The sequence below is a fragment of the Monomorium pharaonis genome, chromosome 7 (genome assembly GCF_013373865.1).
Source record: "Monomorium pharaonis isolate MP-MQ-018 chromosome 7, ASM1337386v2, whole genome shotgun sequence".
NCBI lineage: Eukaryota > Metazoa > Arthropoda > Insecta > Hymenoptera > Formicidae > Monomorium > Monomorium pharaonis.
In genome coordinates this window covers 10,732,277-10,753,907 of record NC_050473.1, presented here as the reverse complement: position 1 = coordinate 10,753,907, position 21,631 = coordinate 10,732,277, and the positions used below count along the sequence as shown (strand labels likewise).

The following is a 21,631-nucleotide window of genomic DNA, read 5'->3' as shown; positions in this document are numbered from 1 at the left end:
ATATGGTGCTTTCTTTACTAGCTTTATTTAATACTCACGTTCATGGGTATAATTGGCATAATGTTATACTCACAATAATGCTCGCTGATAGCAATAAAATAATAATAATAATAATAATAATAATAATAATAATAATAATAATAATAATGATAATAATAACGATAAGAGTAAGATGATAATGACACTGATGATGATAATGACGACGACGACGACGACGACGACGACGACGACGACGACGATATAGTGACGACAATAATAATAATAATAATGATAATAATAATAATAATAATATATATATATCTATATATTCATATATTCATTCATATGTATTTATTATGTATATATATATTTATATATTATATAGTACCGCGATTAAATATACTTTTATATTATTGATATATCTGCATATATATATAGATATATAATATATAAATTTTTGTTTAAATTCATTTACTTATACTTAATAATAAAATCATATATATAGCATGTATGATTACATTGTCACATTTGAAAAGTACTTGTCTAGAGCATAGGGATGTTGGCGTTTCACAGATTCGTTTCAGAGCGGAAAGAACACTAGTGCGTCTACGTCACCTCCTACTGACTCAGTTCATAAACGCCGACGCTCTTTTTTTTTTTTTTTTTTTAAGAGACTTGTTCTCACGTCGCGGTGAAAGGCGCTGGTCTGAAGAAGACAAGCGCGCCGCGAACGCGCGTGCGAGATTAATGTTAATACCTTACATCGATTACACGACAGCGAGAAAAACGTAATACGAGAAACGAAGGTCTGCCACCTACGATAGTACTTAGCTTCGCTATTTATTAAGTGAGAAAGCTTTAGTTTGATGACGCGCGTATGCATACGCGCTGCGACAATATGCCCCTCGAACTTACTGCGTGTATATAATTTTACGTTTATGTCGCGAGCTTATATTCAGCGCGCGCGCGCGTGCGCGCGCGGCGAACCTGAAACTACGCGGTTTTACTCGAGAAAGTAAAATTTCAGTCGTGAAAGGATGATATAGCCGAGCCTAGTACTCAAGCGCTCACTCGTCAATCGATTCGTTACTACCCGTAGCGGCTTAGCGATCATCATATTCCCGTCGTACATCCCGCTTTGCGCCGCGAGAGGATATTCGTTTTTACAGAGAGTGTCGGAATTAGTTGAAAAAAAGCGTATATCCTTTGAGCATTTTGATAATTCTTGTCCGCATTTTTTGTATTCTTCGTCTTGGCGCGGGACCGTTCGATCACATATTGCATTTTATCTTTCGCAACTGTACTTGTACAAAGCCATGAGAGCTTCGACGCCCGACTGACTTCTCGAGTGCAAAGGGTTGAAAAAGAAAACGTTACTTAATCGATACAAAGCGATATCACAATTGCCAACCTGTTCTGCACCTGTTACATAAGAAGAGAACGCGTCTCCTCGCGGTTAACGCGAAATTCATCTCGTGAGCCTATCCCACGAGAGGGGTGAAGAAAGCATTCGAACGATACGAAAAGCGACAGTATCGAGAAAGCAGGAGGCACTATCTAGAAACGGATTAAAAAAACGACGAGATCAGCATCATCGAGGCACTTTACGGTACGCCCGACGATGGAGAACACTAAATGGAATTTCACCAAGAAGAAGAGTTACATGACAGGAGGGAGGAGAGGGGGCGGGGGGGGGAGGAGGGATATCATCATGTTCGGGGTCTTAAGGCCACTTCGTCGATCTAATATCCTATTTGAAAGATCGCGCGAGGGACGAGTTTGCTGCGCGAAATCTCACGATTGCATTACGTGTAATATGTATGCACGCATACGTGTGTGTTTCTGCGTGTGTGCGCTTATCTTTTTGTCTGGTTTGCATTGTCAAACGGGAAAAAGGATATGGAAGGAAAACTCGAAAAGAGAAGGGGGCCACAATTAATTCCCGCTATTCCCTAAGGACTTTGTTTCTCCTCTGTGAATGCAATCATGTGGTCAGCAAATGCAAGTGGACTTTCTTTTCGCAACATCTCGATTTCTCTTCTCTCTCACTCTCTCACTCTCTCTCTCTCTCTCTTTCTCTCTCTCTTGCTCTACCTTTCTCTCTTCCACTCGCTTCTTCCACTCTATTCTTCTCACACGGATAAAAATATTAAGGCAAAGTATTCATAACTTACACATAAAGGACGTTTGATTATGTTCGTTAGGTGTTTCTCGTTTAGAAGAGTTACAGTTATTATTAAAAATACTCGCCACTTTAGTTTAGTTATTACGAGATTAGTAACTTAGCGCCTAAGTGTTAGCCTTATTGTTACTTAAATAGCTTTTACGCCTTAAAAAAAGTCACGGATTGAATGCGTCCGCTCGTTCGTTCTCAAGCTCCGCAAATTCCTTTTTGTTCTTCGTTATGTTCTTTTTTTTTTTGGTTTTTCTTTCTTTTTCTCGTACTTTCCTACGTGCTACGTGCCCTCGCAGTCGAGTGCTTTCCGTCCATTAATGTTCACCGTAAAGTCTTCGCGATGCGATTAACGGTTGCTGGAGTACGGAATTAAATTAATTCGCGCTGTTCATTGACCATCCGGATCTGCATCGCTTGCAAGAAAATTTCGTACTAACGCGATGCGAGAAAAAAAAATGCGAGTCTCATCTCCATCGCATTTGTCCCGAGCGAAATTCGACCTTTTGCCTTCCTCAAATTGCAATCGCAGCTCTGTTTGCTCGTGCTGCTTTTGTGGCGCGTTTGACTCGGTCGCGTTATTTTCCGCGACTAGTCTACGGTTAACCTTTGTTGACCCTGTACACTCGAGGGGGCTCAGTCGACCGGGGAAATTCAGGGCGACGTGTTCGTCGAGAGCGAGAGAGAGCTTTCATCGTCATTCACGTGCGGGGCGCGCTTCGTGAATTCGAGTCAAAAGCTGCTCAAAATATAGCGGGAGAACTAATTTTTCGCCGTAATAACTCTTTCGTTCACGATGTCATGTACAGACGCTCGGAATCTACGTAAGGATAGAACGCTCGTATTTCTAAGACTCGATCGGCAAACAGCATCGGATCTTTTTTCCCGGCAATATGACCTGTACGCCCCGACGCACCCCATGGGTGCATGGTGCAATTTGCGTTGCATCGCGTTTTCGACGATGAGCGATTCTTTTTTTTATCCTGAACCGAACAAGTTGGTTCTATCCCGATAAAATATTTGCTATTTAATGCTGTTTTTAAAAGGCTGCAATTTGTTTAATTATTATCAATTTTATTAGTATTTACATTTTTATAAATTTGCTATTTTTATCTTCCTCATAGTCTTTGTTCAAGCGGTATTTAATACATGTATTAAAATTTTATATGTACAAAATAAAAAAAATACAAAAAATTCTTGACTATTGGTAATTTCTGTCTGACTGAAATATTTAATCTTTCAAAAAATTGACTAGTACGTAGACTTTTTTTTTTCAAAAAACATCTCGATTATTAATCATCTGATCATCCTATCGATAAACGACGACCCGTACAGGTCGAACGACTATCGAAGGGTGTAAAAAGATTTAAAAAAAGATTCGAGAGAGCTAGTCTTTTACCAAATATCATCATTATACCATTTTGTATAATACCATTATAATACCATTGTAACAATCGTGCCGTGCGGATTTTACTCGACGCGCGTAAGAAATGTTTATCTCGAATGGGAGAGAAATGCTCCTGACGATATTATTTTCTCTCAGGTATCAGAGAATTCCTCGATAACGAACGTCCCCTTCAAGTAAGTCATAACTTGAATAATTCGTAATCATTCTCGAAATATCGACGTCGCTCCAAACGAACGAGAACACTTCACACGTTCACCATAATCTCTACATTTAACACGTCGAGACTGAGTCGATCGTCGATAACGTTTCGTAAGACGAATGAGATTTACGCAAACTTAATCAGTAAGTAGAGTCAAGATCGACTGTAATATGTTATCACAAAGCACTTTCCAGTTTCTCACCTTTTTTTTCCTCACGCAATGTTCAAAGTACACGAAAGTTACATCGCATCGTTTTTAGAAGAACGTCTTTTTTTTCTCTATTTTTTCCCCCCTCTCATTTTCTTTAGAAGAAGAACCTAGGTAGATCGATATTTCGTTTTTCGAACTTTCGTCTAGAGATTAGAATACGATCGAAAAATATGTGCGAATTGATATCGACAAAGTTACTTTATTGATCCCTCGTAAGTGCGCTCGCGATCGATCTTACGAAGTCATCAGCCATTCAATTCGATCGTTAGCGCATTCGCTTTTTCGATTTTCCTTCGTCCCTCGGAAAGAGGACTCGGTTTTAATCCTTCGAAGAATAATGACTAATATCGAGCGAGTTAAAAAGTCGACAGATCCTTTCGGGTCACAGGTCGAAAGAACGCGATACGATTTACAATCCCGCGGCTGTCAGCTAGCATCGGACAAGTATATCGTGATGAATAAGTACAGTGGTACGTCCATAATCATACGTCGAAATCATACCTTTCGAGAGAAAAATTTTCAACGGTGTGATCCCATTTATTCGATAATCAAATTCTCTTACACTTCTGTCAAATTTGGTTTTAAGAACAGAGGATTGTTGACCGCATCCCTCTAAACTTGCCAAATTTTCAAAATAGCATTCCGAAAATCCGGGCATTTTTGTTTTCTTCCTTCTCGGCACAGACTCCGTCGAAAAATACTGCCAAACGCACGAACGTAGCAAAGCTAACAATCTAGTCGTAGATAAATCCTAGAGGTACAGAATACAGAAATACCACTATAAATCCATGCCTATTATGTGTATATATTGCACATTTATTGTAATCATTATACAAGACAATGCTGCTTAATCGATTCCGTCACCACCGTGCGAATCACAAGGAAGTGTGGGACTACAGACCCAAGATAGAGCTTCATATATACATATAATCACTAGGAATCAAGACTCTATCGCGGATTCAACTTATCGTCACATTCAATTGATCCTTAATTAATTTGTAACATCCTATTTGTAGTCTGTTGAAAAATTTATCATGTTGCTGAAATATACTTTTCGTCCAATTTCTTCCGCTTGCGCGAAATTTTATGTCCCACATTATTCGAACGTATGAATGAATTTTTTTCGCTGCGTCGATTAAAGATTAATTAACGGCGAGGAATAATAACGCGATGACCGGAAAGAAGAGACTCCCCTTGTTCTTTCACACAGAGACAACTATACCAGGGCGCGATATCTGGCGAGATATCACTGCGTTCATTTCCATCGCGATACACACTCCGATATCCCTTTCAAAACTCTCGTCTCGAGGTCGCGAGAACACAGAGAGAATCGCTGGGCGAAATTTGTACAGACCAGCGACGAGAGAAAGAGCGACAGGCTATCGGCGGACGAAAGCTCTGCAAAAAGCTGCGAACGGCACTCGCAAAAGTCGATGACTAGGTGTGTATCCGCGTTTGCGATCGCATGACAGAATCGGCACGAGCGTGATCAGTTTCCGGTCTCAAACGTATCCCTTCGATTTCTCAAAAACCTTCTCCTCTCACGATCTCCCCATTCCTCTACATTCCCGTAAAGTTTTGCGAATTTATTCACTAAACTCTCCGGCGTGCAAAACGTGCCCGGGAAACACAATGTCGTTTAGCCAGGTGGCACTTGGCGGATATTATAAACTTTCCAAGATAGACTTTCCAAGCTAACGCACGAGGGAAGATAATATGAAGTGATCTAGAAGAACGAGCGAAAGTCCCAAGTAAAGTCCTTCAAGACGCAGCCGCGTTTCGTTGCATTGCGCTATGCTGCGGACGTCGCGGAGACGTTCTCGGTCGCGAAATTGACCGTCTGGCAATCCAGGCAATTTTCTTTTCTACCGGGAGCATGATGAGCCTCCCACGTTCTCACATTACGGATGATGAGCTCGTAAATATTGTGGAATTTACGTTTTCCCTCGCAGCAACGTCTACTATCATCGCTTAATGGTTTACGTCATAAGAAAGTAGCGTCACGTCAACAATACACATCAGATCGCGGAGGGTTGATCGCGTTGGGGTGTGCCTACCCCTGAACTCCCGGTGGTCTCGCATTACCCTAAACAATTTGCTTGCCCTCGGTGAAAGTAATACAGTGAAGTCCCGCACGAGATTTGTGTTCTATCGACAAACTTAAGACCGATCTTACAAATCGGGGATATAAAACTCGGATATAGACAAATAAGAATATAGAAACTGCCGGGCGTAAGCACGGCGCGTGAAGCATATAAAACGCTACTTCGAAAAAGCTGATCCCGTCCCGTAAGAAAATAAGCGAAATTGCGGCTTTATTACAGCGCTCCGGAGGTAGACAAAGCGTTGTTCCGACCTGTGAGAATAATGAAGACACTCTCGTTAATTTGTTTTACCCTAAACTAGACTTGACTTTTGTACTTAACAATTACGAGAGTTCGAATAGCGCCATTCCAAGTGGTAGAAACGTGAAAATATAGTGTTTGCATATTGGAGACAAAAAACGCACGGTAAGTATAGCGGCGATAATTAGTAAATGATATATAGGAGCAACAGCAGTAGTAGCAGCAGCAGTTTAGCAGTAATAACCATTACGATAATAGTAAGAGTAGCAATAGTAATAGTAATAGTAACGGTAGCAATAAATAGTAACGGTGACACAGTAGTAACACAGCAGCGAGAGAATAATACCGATAATATCAGCGATAGTAACAGCGCGTCGTGGTGTTAATAATAATAGAGCGACGATACCAGTAGCAGTTTCAATTCCGCGATGAGAGACTTTAATGATAGCCTATGAGATTGCGGGATATCGCGAAGACGAGAATTTACGGGGGGAAAGCAACACGAATACCTTATATCAATATATTCAACCCGGTGCGCGCCTTGAAATTACTTTACAGAAAAGTGTACGCGCACGTCTTAATTCTATTTCCTTATTTCTATTCGCTATCTCCTTGTGTTTTTCTTTTATCTCCTCCACGGCTTGAAAAATGCATTCCTTTATAGTGGCACAATTTTTTTTCTTTTTTAAAGATAAATATTGGAAAAGACAGATATCACAATACCGTAAGTGTTACCCCTTTAAGCCATACAATGAATTAAACCTGAAATTACGCGATCCTGATATACGACAGAAATGTTACCTAAACGTAAACTTAAGGTATCACCCGACAACCCGAAAGGAAGGGGACACGACGTTGCAATTGACAATAGTGACAATAATGATCAAATATTATACGAAGCGATATGCGAACGAAAGAACGGAAGAAAAATTGTTAATATCGAGCCATTTATGCATAGAAGAGAGATGTACAGACAGTTACAAACGTCAATCGATGTTATTGCACAATAATTTCGTCGTCGACGATAATCTATCTTTATCGATTGTGGCCGACAAAATTATCACGCGATATTACGAAGCATCGTATTAGTCGCTTATCCGAGATTTACATCTCGTATGTAAATTGCAGCACGCGAATATCACTTCCGGGTCATTATTGTCGGTAACGGTATTAGATCGTAATTCCTCCTTTCTTCGAGATCCAGAACGCGCAGATTGGCAAGACTTCGGTTTAATTAATTGGCGTCGATCGGGCGTGTTCGCGTTAATAAATTCAATCAGTCGCGCGCGATATTGCCTCCGAAGCGGATTGTGTCAGTTTTCGGAAAGTAATTACCTTTAGAAGTTTACGTTAAATTACATAGACAGCCATTAGGTTACACAAAGTGCTAAATTAGACAGCCATTATTGCTAACATTATTATTATTATTATTATTATTATTAGTATTAGGGTGTATTATTTTATATTATTATTATTATTAATTATTATACTTTTATTTCTGATAATCAATAGACATTTTGAACGAGCTCCCGAGATTATCCTAATAGATTTAAGAAGCTTTTTAGTAGATACACACAATGAGACCGCCTTGATAATGCTTACGGGCACTTATAGATTGCATCGAGATTGTTATTACGGAACACAAAGTATAACTATCGAGGACAGCGCAATAACTACTACTAAGTGAAAAATAACTAGAATTGATGCGATTAGCACTGTTACCGATATTACAAAATATAGATTGACTTTATCCCTACCGATGTAACCGAATAAATAAGTAAATAGCGAAAACGTATATGTACAAAAAATTCTCAACATGAAGCGCGTTATCGCACTTGCAAGCGTTTGATCTTATTGTGATTTACATTTTACTTGATGTGTCACGTTAAAACGTTATCCATTCCGTCCGCGAAGTTACGAGATTAAATCTTGGGTAAATCAAAGGTATAAATAACGCAGTAAAATAAAATGCAATTCGCGCGCGACGGAAAATGAATAATCGTCTTACGGTTATTAAAATTTTTTGTTGCATTGAAAAAACAAAGTCTATATATTGAGCTTGAAATAAAAATAGAGCTTATTCAGACTCGCGACAATTAAAGAATGTACAATTAATTAAGATTATTACAGGACTATAGAAAAGAATTATATTCTTGAGAATCTTTAAATGTTTAGATAGATATTGTTTCTTAGGTCGATAGAGAGGATATGGATGGCTTTCACCGTACGATTATTTAACATACAATTTCCTTATATAATTTATAAAAGCAAAGTGTATCAGACATTTTCTAAGTCATTTATAAAAATAAACGTTTGAGCGCAAATCGTCAATAAAAAACCAGAACAAGATCACACAGTGAATTTATAAGCTTAATATCGAAACAAGTATCTTACTATCTTATTAATTTCAATTCGATTTATTTGAAGAGCTCGCATCTGTGCAAACGGAAGCCTTAAAAATAATTTAAAGACGCCGAGATCCGTGAAAAAATAAAATTTCGTCTTTCCTTATAGCTTAATATCGAAACAAGTGTCTTGGTCGTAATCTCAGTCGATTACACGAATCCAAGGAGAAATCTTGGAAATAATTTAAAATCGCGAGGTAAAAGTAACACTTTGTCAAAAGAGTATTCCTATAAAAATTCCTTCGAATGCCCTCAAATAAATACACATATTTTCCAATTACTGTTAAAATTTATATTAATTATTACAAATCTACCGCGATCTTAATCGATAATTAATTTAATCTTCAGTTGATAGTTAATTTAATATCACGTCGCACTTTAATACGTATCGTTTGAATCTTGGGTCTCTTTATGATCTTTACGGTTCTCTCGTTCGAAACAGTGCGAAACGAGTATCGTTCAATATCCTTTGATAAAGCGCGAAAGATCACTTGGATAGAAGATCAACGCGAGCACGCTCTGCGTACTTTCTTAACGCGTTTAATTTCAATGTCTATAGAACAAGAGAGAAATTAATTAGCACACGACAAACATTGTTCTTCTCGCGCGAGAGGACACCGACACGAGTGACGGTTCCTCGCCAAGATCATCCGAACAAATTACGAGAAGAAATTAGGCGATCTAAGTGCGAAGAAACGGAGACATGTACTAAAGAATCAAGGCAGACAATACGATGGCGAAAAACTGACGGCTAATAAAGCGTTGCGAACTATACGTTAGAACAATTATAATTTTTTATATATAATATACAGAAAAAATAAGTATGAACGCTTACAAACTAAGATGGCATGTGACACACTTAGAATTTTGCAGACTATTTTTCATCCCCGGGAGTAACAGCCGCGTTTAAGTTCTTTTTCTTTCTTTTCTGGTTTTTCTTTTTTTGGAATTAGGCTGAAGACATTACCCGGTTAATATAAACGAAACGAGGTAAAGGTAGGAGAGTTATGGGGACGGGCAAAGAGTACTGTTTCGGTCTACAGCGGAGAAATCGTCCCCGATTATCTAAATGACTGACATTCTGTAGTGTTTCACAGCGCGATATCATAAAGGGATTTCTCGCATCGATGCACGGAGCGCGTCACAAAATCCCTGCTAAATGGACGCGGACAAACGTACGTTTTGCGTTTTACAAAAATTACGAGACGTTTTATAAAAAACCCTTACCACCGGTTTCAGGTACATCGAAACACAGCAGGATGCAGCTAACTCTATGCAGAAACGTAAATGAAATCGTACATATTGGATAGCGTAACATAAAAAAACGAAATTAGCGGCGGTGTCAGAAGCACGTTGCTCCAAGTCAGAGAGAAAATCTAAAATTAACATACTTATCCGGCGCATGAATAAGACACTATTTCGTCCTAGGATTAATGCGAAAGAAAAGGATAAACGGCTGTCGCCGTTTCAGCGCGTTTGTCGAGTGGAGTTTCAAGGAGAAGAAGAAGATGAATGAAAAATCGCAAGTAATTCTGACTTGCGGTCTTGCCTCAACAGTCACACTTTATCTTCCGTACGATCGCGCGTCGCGGCCACCGTCGTATCGACGTGCGTACGTAGCGTGTCGCAACGTACGATCGTGTAGACATATATCTCGATACAGGAAAATAGTTACTTCACTTGCGGCGGTATGCTAAACATGAACACTACAGCAGTACACGGACGTGCGTGAAATTACGAGTCACGGAGATATGTAAGTAGAATAAAAAGGCCCTTTAAACTTAAAGTGCGTTACAGCTAAGTTCACTACACCCCCTACGAAGATTTGAGTGGAACAGAAGCTCGCGGGAGCAAAACTTTTACAACCGTCCACGCGGGAGCGCAAGCTCTCGCCCGTACTTTTGCCCGGAGAATGTGAAAAGAAGAATGGGAAAACTGGGAGAAGGAGAGGGGAAGAACGAACGGAGACGGAGTCCAGTAGAAGACGCACCCCCCTTGGATCTCGTGACGATAGTTTTCCCCGATAGTTTATCTACCCTAAAACGCGAAGTTACGTTGTACACCCTCTCAGTTTCGCACATTTTTGGTCGTTTTCTCTGTCACACGGGTTCCTTTTCCCCCCCTTTTTTTTTGCATTTTTCTCTTTTCTCTTGTTTCATCCGCATAATCTCCGAACACATACACACACTCCCGGATTATCTCTTACGTATATATGTAGAGTTTCCCTTAAATATATATTATAGATATACCTTAAGGACTAAACGCGAAAAGAAGGACAAACGCCAACTATACTCGTTAGAATGAACGTCTGTCTTATCGGACAAGACACGAGAATATCACATTGCAGATGTATATGTATGTGTATGTGTATGCATGTGGGTATGTTAATTCCTCTTCTTTCTTTTTCTTTAACCCTCAGTAACGTCGCTTAAGAGCTAAGGAATTCTTATATCGAATTTTACACCTAACGCGACCCTAGGGGCGCGCGTGCGAAATGTGCGTATATACGTGCGAATACGGTATGCGATGAATACCAATCTTTCTTTTCCGCTTTGTTCTATGTCTCTTTTCCTTTCGATCGACATCGCGATCAATCCTCACCGCCTTTAATCGCGACAAGGACGAAACGTGGCTCGCGAATCGTTGCAGCTCGATGAGGAATCTGTGTTGGACTTTCCTTTTTCTTTTTTTTAAGTTTGACGCTCGGTGTCACGCGTTTTTTAAATGTTTTATTATTAACATTAATGGTATACGCGTTCGAAAAGTAAGTAATGTTTCGTCGAGGGTTCCGCCGTGGGTCTTCCTTAATCTCAGTCGCACGCGAGGCATTTCATCCCTCCGGGGAGGGATAATAGTTTGGAATAATCACCAATTAAATTAAGCGTACGGCGTAATTTAAGCCTTCGTTTAACCCTTTATTGCCCTTTTTGCTTTTCTGCCAGCGTCTGACAAACTTAGAACACGTACTGCGAACACCCATTTCCACACGCGAAACATCTGGAATAATATCTCGGGCCATGATATTGTGTGTCCTCACTGGACGAGGGGAAGAGACCGCAGTGACTATTTCGTTTCTCAATACCGAGGGAAGTTGGTGGAAAAATCTGTAGCTCTCTATAGACTGCGAACGTGTCGCTTCCCTCGGTTGTGGATTTGCGACAATCGAAATGAGGAGTCTCGTAATACTCGGACCGATCGCGCGGTTTCACGCTCTATTTCGGTGTCTCTCAATCTCTTGCCTGTGAGGAGTTGTAAGGCTGAATTACGTTTGTTTCGTATATGGTGAAATGTGAAGTGTGTAAACAAAAATAAAATAAAAATAAAATAAAACCGATAAATTTAAAACGTTTATTTTTATCCATAATTTAGAATAACTTGAGATTTGTTTCGTCATACAACATGTCTCTTGTTCCTAAACAGAATACAGGACTGTTTTTACACACAAAGTATTCATAATCAATACTTATATATTACAATAAAGATTACAATAAAGATACGCATAACTTGAGATAAAAGTTTCATAGGGAAGAATTGATTGCTTAAGATTCACCGTTTACAAATATTAATAAATACATGGCGTATAATATTACGTTGAATCACAATTATTTCAGATTCTGATTTGGTAAGGCAATAAAAATTATACAACCCAATGATATCACACATTAAATAAAGCTTATCAATATCAAAGCCAAAAAATATAAAATTTACAACTTGAAATGTAAAATTTAATAAAAATACTTTAAAATAGTAATATAAATGTAATAAAGAAATTGATTTATGTTTTTTTTTTCAGTATGATACTCTTTGTGTGTTGAATTCTTAGTGTTTATGTAAACATTTGACTTCTTTTTATACTGTCTTTTTAAGCTGTCCTTAATACAATTTTAAAATAGCATTAACGCATTATTTGCGGGTAACAAAATATTTCGGATCTTCAATTCACTGATCACTAATCTGTACTAATGTATATAATAACCGGAATATCCCAAGAATATTTTAGAAAATGTTGAATGTTCCGCGACCCACAAATAATGTGTTAAAACAATCACAATTACTGTAGCACATACGACTGACTATGAGTCTCACTGGAATACAATTATTTACTATACGATTACTAATCATCTCTCTCATCATTTCTTATCATTATAAGACACGCGGGATTCATCTAATCTATAAATTTTTAGACATATAGTGCGCATCCCTTGGAATTCATTATGAATATCGCAAACTTGAAATTTTAGTTTCTAAATATTATTCCAGTTGTTCGCAATGAAATAGGTATTATTATTTAGTAATTTTACTATTCTTTCTTCTTTCTTTCTTTTATTATAAATATCTTAATAGATATTTAAGCGCCATTTCATCAAAGTAACTTTTCCTGTTTCTCATTTGAACATTTTATTTAAACTAATTATATATTCTCATTTTCGGAGTTCTTTTTTTATCCTTTTAATAAGTACTTCAACCACCGTGTCTTTTAATCGTATAGGAAATAACATCGTAAGCTTATAACATCGTTGATTTACTACAAGAATTTATATTAAGAATACAATATCAAATAAATGATAAGGACTTTTTAATCAGTACGAATGAATATAGAAAGACTAGAAATTTCGGAACATAATTGTTTATATGTGACTATAAACAAGTATTATAAAGGATTTTGAAGGTAATACCACCGGATTTTAAGTCCGATCATCGATACGAGATTAATATCATGAATCTTGTACGGATGTGTGTATGTATGTGTTGCGAGTGTATTCCTGGCATAATACTGCTATCCAATAATCGAAATGACCCGAGACAAGAACTAGAAATCTTGAATAATTTTATAAGACAACTGTAAAGAATACTTCACTTGAAATACATTAAATTCCACTAACCATCATTTGAATCTTTCCAATATTCCTTTTCATCGATCTCTGAATTCCCAAAAGATGTTAAGTTACTCATTTTTATCCGAAGTTATTTATCAAATAATATAAAAAATAATACATGAGCTTAATTTTTGTTATTAATATTTGCCAATTAATACGGATTAATGATTAATTTGATTGATTCGAGTGATTTTGCTCCGGCGTAAAATTTCAGTATCAAGTACGGTATCAAGAGGAAATAAAATGCACTGATGCTGTATACATATACATACATACATACATATATATATATATATATATATACATATATATATATACACATACATACATACATATATATACACACGATACTAAATTAATGACTCAATTACTAGGAAACGCGTGATGCTAAAATGCAAAACGATGTTCAAGCATGTTCAAGACTAAAATAACAACCAACACAATTCTCTAATATATATCTATAGTATAGTAAATATAGTGCGTAAATTAAATTTACGTGATGACATACGCAATTACCTAGAAGCACGAACGCAAATTAGATACATACAATTAATAGATAGGTTTTGAGAGTAATTTCCAATGGAATCAATTTTCGGGACTAATTGCAAGATCGACATTTTCCGAAGTAAACGCGATTATCTATTTAGTGTGAGTGAATATGTTTCGGAACTTTCTTTTGATCTTCTCGAAAAATTAAACTTGCTTTCATCATAATACGGTGCATTTATGAAATAATTAAATATAATAATTCAATAATATTTGATCCGAAATTCTAGTTACGTGCGATTATAATTGATTTTTAAGTGACAAGATAGATAGCCCGAACTTCTTAAATTATTCGTTATCTAATATACCCTACAGATGTGAAGGATCTCATTTCCAACGTTATGCGGAGAATTTCGGACGACTTGGTGTCTAAGAAGAAAAATCAACGCAGGAGATGATTTGCTACAGCCACCCTCAGCCCAGGATCGCAATTATGGTCCACGATAGATTCTCATTACGTAAGCTGACAGTACGACATTGCGATATTTCCGTACAATAGCTAATACCATTGTACGACAGCTAGTTACCATTGTACCGTAATACACTAAGTGGTATGGTACAACACGATAATACTAGCTTAGAGAACATGAAATAGATATTCTTTCTTTCCGCCTTTATGGACCGTGGCTGCATCTCACGGGATCACGGCTGTAGAAAATCGCGACTGTCACGCGCGGCTCTATCGAATGGACGAATCGCTCTAACGATTGCCGCAGCGTCGTCACGTGGAAGGAAATACTGGCTCGTCTAACAAGGCGCGATTTCGATATTGAGCGCTCGTAGCAGCGACACATAAAAAAAAAAATACGTTAGAGCGTCCATCGTCACGAATCAAGCTCTGACAAAAATATCAAACGTGAATACAATGATCGATTTTACACATAGTTACATAACGCTCGAAAAAAAAGGGAAGGCACACACGAGCGAAGACTATCATTCGCGTAAAAAAAAAGCAAAAAGAGCGGAATAATGGTGTAACGGCAGTGCGATATATTCTAATTAATAATTAATATAATTCTTAACATAAACCTCTTGTCACTCTAGCAACATTTTATTGCACATATGTTAAACACAACTATCGTGTGCGAGGTGAAATACTAAAATACTGTTATCGCAATTATTTGTACCATTGTTTCTTGTTGATACGAAGCGATTGTCATTCCGGGTATAAATGCGAACTTTCCTGTTTACAAACGATTGAAAAATTACCAGGACAAATTCGAGTTTCCTTTTTACCAAATTAGTACGATCGTCGCGGAATCGCTGTCTTCTAACTTTTCTTTCGGTTATGCAATTTGTTTAAGTTATCACATACAACTATAAATCAGATAATACTCTTTTTCGAACTCGCTTTTTAGCACTATTTTCTATTCACAGGGATATATCAATGTAAAACAGATATTAAAAGCACTGCCATTCCACGATCATTTTCTTTACATTGAAGTATCTCCGATAGAAAATGAACATGAGCTACAGATTAGTCTACTTTTTTTATTTATTTTGTTTGTATAAAAATATTTTGCTTTAATAGTAATGTGATAAAATATTATTATAAAATTAGAGCGTAAAAAGTCAACATAAACGCGTTTCTAAAAACTGATTTTTACCACTTATTTTCCAGACAATGTTTCAATTTCTATAAAGCTGATGTATAAAGAAAAATTAAATGCTATGCATTATATACAAAATACATATGTACAAATTAAAAGCCAAATTAAAAATAAAGATCCCATACGAACCCCACATTGTCAAAATAATATACAAATAATATAGGAGGAATTTATGCTTCTCTCTCTGTTTTCATCGATATACTTTTCTTTACTCTCGTCACTTTCCCATCTCTTTTTAGCTGCTATTAATCACCAATAAAATAACTGTTTTGTATCAAATGTTTGCAAGGTATGTGCGCGTCTGTGTCTGTATGTATTGACGAATTTAAAGTTATTACATTCGCTCTTACATCCGTTAATCAGTCCATTTTCATCGCATTTATTCGTTTATCTTTTCGCGATTATGTATTATGTATATATGTTTGTAAATGTCTGTGATGTGTTGATGTCTTGTAGTAGTCGTGTAAAATGTATCGCATAATGAAAGGCAACAAGTTAGAAAGATTAAAGTTAAGATGCGTTAGATTATAATTAAGCGGTAGGCTGTACCCGTCGGCGTTGTTAAAGTGTTTACCGTTTAAAAATTATATATTTTATATTATTCGCTTATTACCCTTATTATCGCATTAAAAATACGCGCATATATAGTGTATGTATAAATTATCTTTTCGCGCGCGCAGTATCTAGTGTGTATTTCGTAAAATTTTATCGTGAAAATCGATCGATTATATTTTAGTCAATTATGTATGCCATATATACGCACAAATTTTACGCACGCACGCAATTATTTACAAGTACGCACCTTTCTGGGGCTTATATGTATATGAAAACCACCTAAAAATAGATATATGTATATATTCATTTTTAAATGTTTTTCATTCTTACCGAATCTTAATCAGTTACTCCTGATTGATTGATCTCTATTATTAATTTAATAATTATTTTAATAATTATTTTCAGTCATCGCTTTTCATTTTCACTGACTCGTTGATCAGTTACTCTCTCTGAATAACTCTATCATTAATTTAATATATATAAGATATTAGATGCTAGATATTAGATTATTGTTATTACTATTATTATTATTATTATTATTATTACTGTTATTTACGTACGCGATTAAAATTTATTTATTAAACTTTATGGTACTAATATTAAAATCCATTGGATGATCGTTATTCATACTTAAGAAACCCTAACACCTAAATATAAATATGTAGTAGTCTGCTATTATTCTTCATTGTTATCACAACAAATACGCTTTCCGATTTCATCTTGGTTAACCCGGAGTTTCCCTTTGATTCTCAAAATTAACGGCCTTTTATACTTCAAAATATTATTTAATCCCTCGTTTAGCCTTTTCCATAGAGTAAATTAGCGGGCGCTAACTTACCTTGCATTTAAAAAAATGTTCATCAAAACAAATAAGAAAACTATAATTAAAACATACGTCCGCAAGTATTGAGAAATGCAAACCAACGATTCGCATTGTTCACTTTCATACCACGCTCCGTTTTGTGAAAACAAGCAATTGGATTTTGCTTCTACTTTTCGTTCTACGTTCCCTCTATTCTGCTCACTATAACAGTTCGTATAACAGTTCTTGTTCACTCGCTCCATTCTGCTTTCTTATTGACACCATCTTTCATTTGCATTCTGTCTCATTCATCCATCGCTCATTTCCTCTTGCTCATCTGCATTCATAAATTTAAGTCTTCAAACACTTATATTTTAAGTTTATATTCTTAAAATCTAATAGAGATGTTAGATCGCCATTGTATATCTTGACCCATTTAAAAATGCCTAACCTTTAATCTAATTTTTTTCAACTTCTTAAAATAGTTATTTAAATATTTATTCAGTAAATTATTTGTGTTTGTGTGTGTGTATCTGTGTGTCTATGTGTGCAGCTATCCCCGTCTTATCACCCACGAATACATTATATTGTTACCTAGTTATTAGTAGTTCAATAATCATAAATTCACGTAGCATAAGCGTGCATAAGTTCATATAATAATTATCTTTATACCTAATACAGGAGCTATTTCCTGCACATTTTCATTCTATTTATCGCATACTGCTAAACTTTGTTAAGTAAAATGTAAGAGAGGCGTTATACCATACATATACATATTACATACATATATGTATGCACAGGGGATGGGTATGCTGTCCGTGTTATAACATATTAATGGGAGATTTATGAGATTTATATCGTACACTTGGAAGTAGACAATTACGCAATTCGAGAAGCATCAATTCGATCATTTCGATCTAGCATTTGTGTTTTATTTGTCTTTTATTTGTAGATGTTTCATAACCCACAACCTAATAAAAAAATTTATTTCCTCGAACAATCAAAGTAAAACGTTTTCAATTATAATATGTCAATTGATAAAAAATTTATTTTCCATCTTATAAATAAATGCCAACTTGAAAGAAGATGGAACACACAGCGCAACAGATGGAATATATAAATGAAATTCATGGATAAATTATCCATGACATTAATTATGACAGATGGAATCGATTAGAAAATTTAAGCAATTACACTACCTTACTTTCATCATTCTTAAATACTATCATCTTAATATCTAATAACTAATATCTAATGTTTAATTTCAATGCAAAATGTTTTTCAAGCCCTGTGTGATCGCTTAAAAATTCATTCTTCCGACTTGCGTGATAGTCTATTCTTAGGAATACGATACAATTATGTACAGAACGACTCTCATAAGCAGCGTTTCCACTACTTTATCTTTTTTTTTCTTTTTTTTCTTCTGTATTGATTCGCAAGAGTAGCTTACGTCGTCATAATCATCGTCGTAGGTACTCTTTTTATGCACTCTTCCACACTGAGAAAAAATGTTGTTAATTTGACTAAATTTTCCAACTAAATTAAATTTTGTCTATTCAAGTATTTATATATTTCAATTAATTACATAAATACTTAAATTGAAATTGGTGCATTTAAGTTAAACGCATAAATTCTGACAAAATTTTAATTTAGTTGAAAAATTTTGTCAAATCAACAATATTTTTTCTCAGTGTATTAAAATCCTATTTACGCTACACAATAATTATGAATGTCTTAGATTATGCAACCTTACGAAAATATTAAAATTAAAAACATTACGCATGAAAACATTGGTCGACGTGATCGGCGGAACCACGCGGATCTCTCAACACGCGTCCTTATCATGGACCGATGCGCCCCGTCTTATAATACGCGAAATATATGACTTTTGATGATGTCTCCTACAAGAAGCGATATCTGTCCCTCTATCTTTCCGTCTCCCTTTTCTTTCTTTTCCCTTGGAAGGCAACAAATATAAAAATTTCCAATGTTTTTTTGATTTACTGATACGTCAAAGGATATCGTAGTCCGGTTATCCGCGAGGATCGACCGATCGCATGGAAGCGGCGGAATCATTGTCGACCAATGCTATTATTATATATTTCCTTAGCTTGGCGTGTTTGACATTTTCAAGCAGATTCAGTCATGCGTGGCAAACGTGTGTGATCAGCGTGTGAGTGTGTATAAGTAGTTGTTCACTTTTATTGCGCGCATCTCGCTGAACAGCATTCTGTGATTATTTCTTTTTTTCCTTCTAGTTTCATATATACTTATATATGTTACATATATATATTTATCTCGTACTCTTTTTTTCTCTGCTTTCAGTTCACGAAGGAAAAAAAGCCGTCTCTTTCACATCGTTCGCGGTTGCGCCAGTGATTGATCGCGAAACGTTCCCAAAACACTCTACCGACACGGAGAAGCGGAAAGTAAAAAGGAAACTGTTGTGCATGAGTAAATAACGATTTGCTTGTTCGTCGTTTGGTTATCAGTCCATTCAGGTACGTTGACGTTGAAGAGAAAAACTAATTTAATTCATCCTAGACCGAGCTTCACAATGCGCCCGTAATAAATGCCATACATTCGTAACATCGCCATTACTCACGTTGCGATCTTACGCGGATCATTGTGATTCCTCGATTTCGACTCATCACTAATGAGAAGCGTAATATGCTACGTACTGGTAATCAGTACATAGTGTTCATTACTTGTCTTCATGTTTACTTTAATGTAAACCCGACTTTCAACCGTTTTATTAGCTGTTTCATCAGCACTTTTCTCGGTCTTTCCTCATCCTAATCTTCTCTCTCTCTCTCTCTCTCTCTTTCTCTCATCTTACTGTTTTCGCCCGTTCCTTCTTTCGCGTGTATTTCTTCTTTTTCTTTCTTCATTTAAACTCTACGTTAATAAATGGTAAAGAGACACACTGGACATTGGCACGACAGGTGGCATCTAGATTTAATATAGAATAAAATTTACGTTATTGCGATAACATTTGGTATCGTTGCGTCGTTGCCCAGTTGATCTGATATCCCTGCATTCCTCGTTTCTTCCACATTCGTGGGGGGCCCGGAGAGTGCGGTGGGGAAGTGGGGGTCGGGGCAGAACGCCAGGCAGCGACGTCAATGCTTGTTTTCTTTTAAGGTTTCTTTCTTTTGATTAGATTGATACAGTCTACGTTTGATACTCGCTGCAGTCTTCAAAACTGTCCAGCAAAAATGGAACACTCTTTGACCTGATCAAAGACCCTCGGCCGATAAATCTTCATTGAGCGTCCGCCATTTTCGTAAAAATGGCAAAGAACGCGGATAGTTTCTCTTTTTTCTTCCTCATCTTCCTTCTTCTACGCGTATCTTCAGATTAGAAATGCTTACTAGATTGGCTTAGACGAGAAGTCCGTCTCATCGCTATACATCGTGGTAAATCGTACGCAATATGTTAATTATACACATCAATATGTTAATGAAGAGACCGTTGCAATTGGTCCAACTTGATCTTCCGCAATCCGTAAATCTCCTCGAAGTAATGACGCGACCGCAAGTTTCATATTTGCAAGTACCTTTCTTGTCGAGTGTTCTATATGAATGTGTTATGTGTGTAGAGTGTAGTTTGTCATGTAAAATTAGAAGATATTTATCGCACAATTTGGCTGTATGCCGCTGCGATTTTGCTTACGCGTGTTCTACTCAAGGCGGATACGAGGGTAGTAATTTCTTTTGTTAAGTAACTCGTTATAGTAATTGCGTTTCTTAGCAATATAATTGACGTTTCGTGAAGACCTCGTCCGTCTCATTCTCTCTCTCTTTCTCTCTCTTCTCTTTCACACTATCTATCATTCTCTAAGCTCCTCCTCCCATTCCCTCATCCTCTCATATACTCATCTTCTTCCATCAACGACTACACAGCAGACACAACTCGTATCTACTTTAGCCAAAGACACTGATCAATATATGATAATACTAAGATATACAAAATGTAATCGTATAATCTTAAAGGAATGAGAGGCGGGGATCAGAAGGAAAGTAAAACGCATTCGATCACGAAGTTTGCGTCAGCCGAACTGCATATCAAGACTTGCGTAATAAGCAAGTGAATGTTTCACTTATCTGATGATATTTCGGGCGGATAGCCTCTCGTTCTCTACATCGACTCACCTCCCAAAAGATCTCCCGGTAAGTACGAGTTGAGAGAACTGGGAGTTGCTCGTTGCTGATCGCTGTTGTCAATTCCCGCGTTACTCCACAGGGAATTGCTAGTGGGCGGAGCGCCCCAGAGCTGACTAGAGCTGCCTCCCCATGTGTCGGGTGGCGGTCCAGCTTTATTAGTTGGTCTAAGGCCCCAACCGGCTCCTCCGGAACCGCCGGCCTGTTGCTGTCCGCCATGGCCTAGTTGCTGCAGAATCGCAGCAACTTCACTCTCTGCGGGCGACTCGGCGAATATCGTTGTGTTACCCAGGACGCAATTGTTTAGGGCTCCTTGAGCCTGAAAAAAATCGACAATCTCGTAAAATATTTTAAAAGA

General features: G+C 37.0%; 1 protein-coding gene across 5 annotated transcripts in view; it reads right to left on the bottom strand.

The window, feature by feature from the left end:
- Positions 1-649: 649 nt before the first annotated feature.
- The window catches only part of LOC105839429 (trinucleotide repeat-containing gene 6C protein), a 49,336-nt gene continuing 28,354 nt past the window's right edge, over positions 650-21,631 (bottom strand). For 3 of the 5 annotated variants that reach the window (XM_036289708.1, XM_036289704.1, XM_036289705.1), the window contains exon 16: positions 21,251-21,592. In XM_036289708.1, the coding sequence (XP_036145601.1) occupies positions 21,251-21,592 (342 nt within the window). Of the gene's footprint in view, positions 21,593-21,631 lie in introns of all 5 variants that reach the window. The other 2 variants (XM_036289707.1, XM_036289706.1) reach the window with 1 other exon arrangement.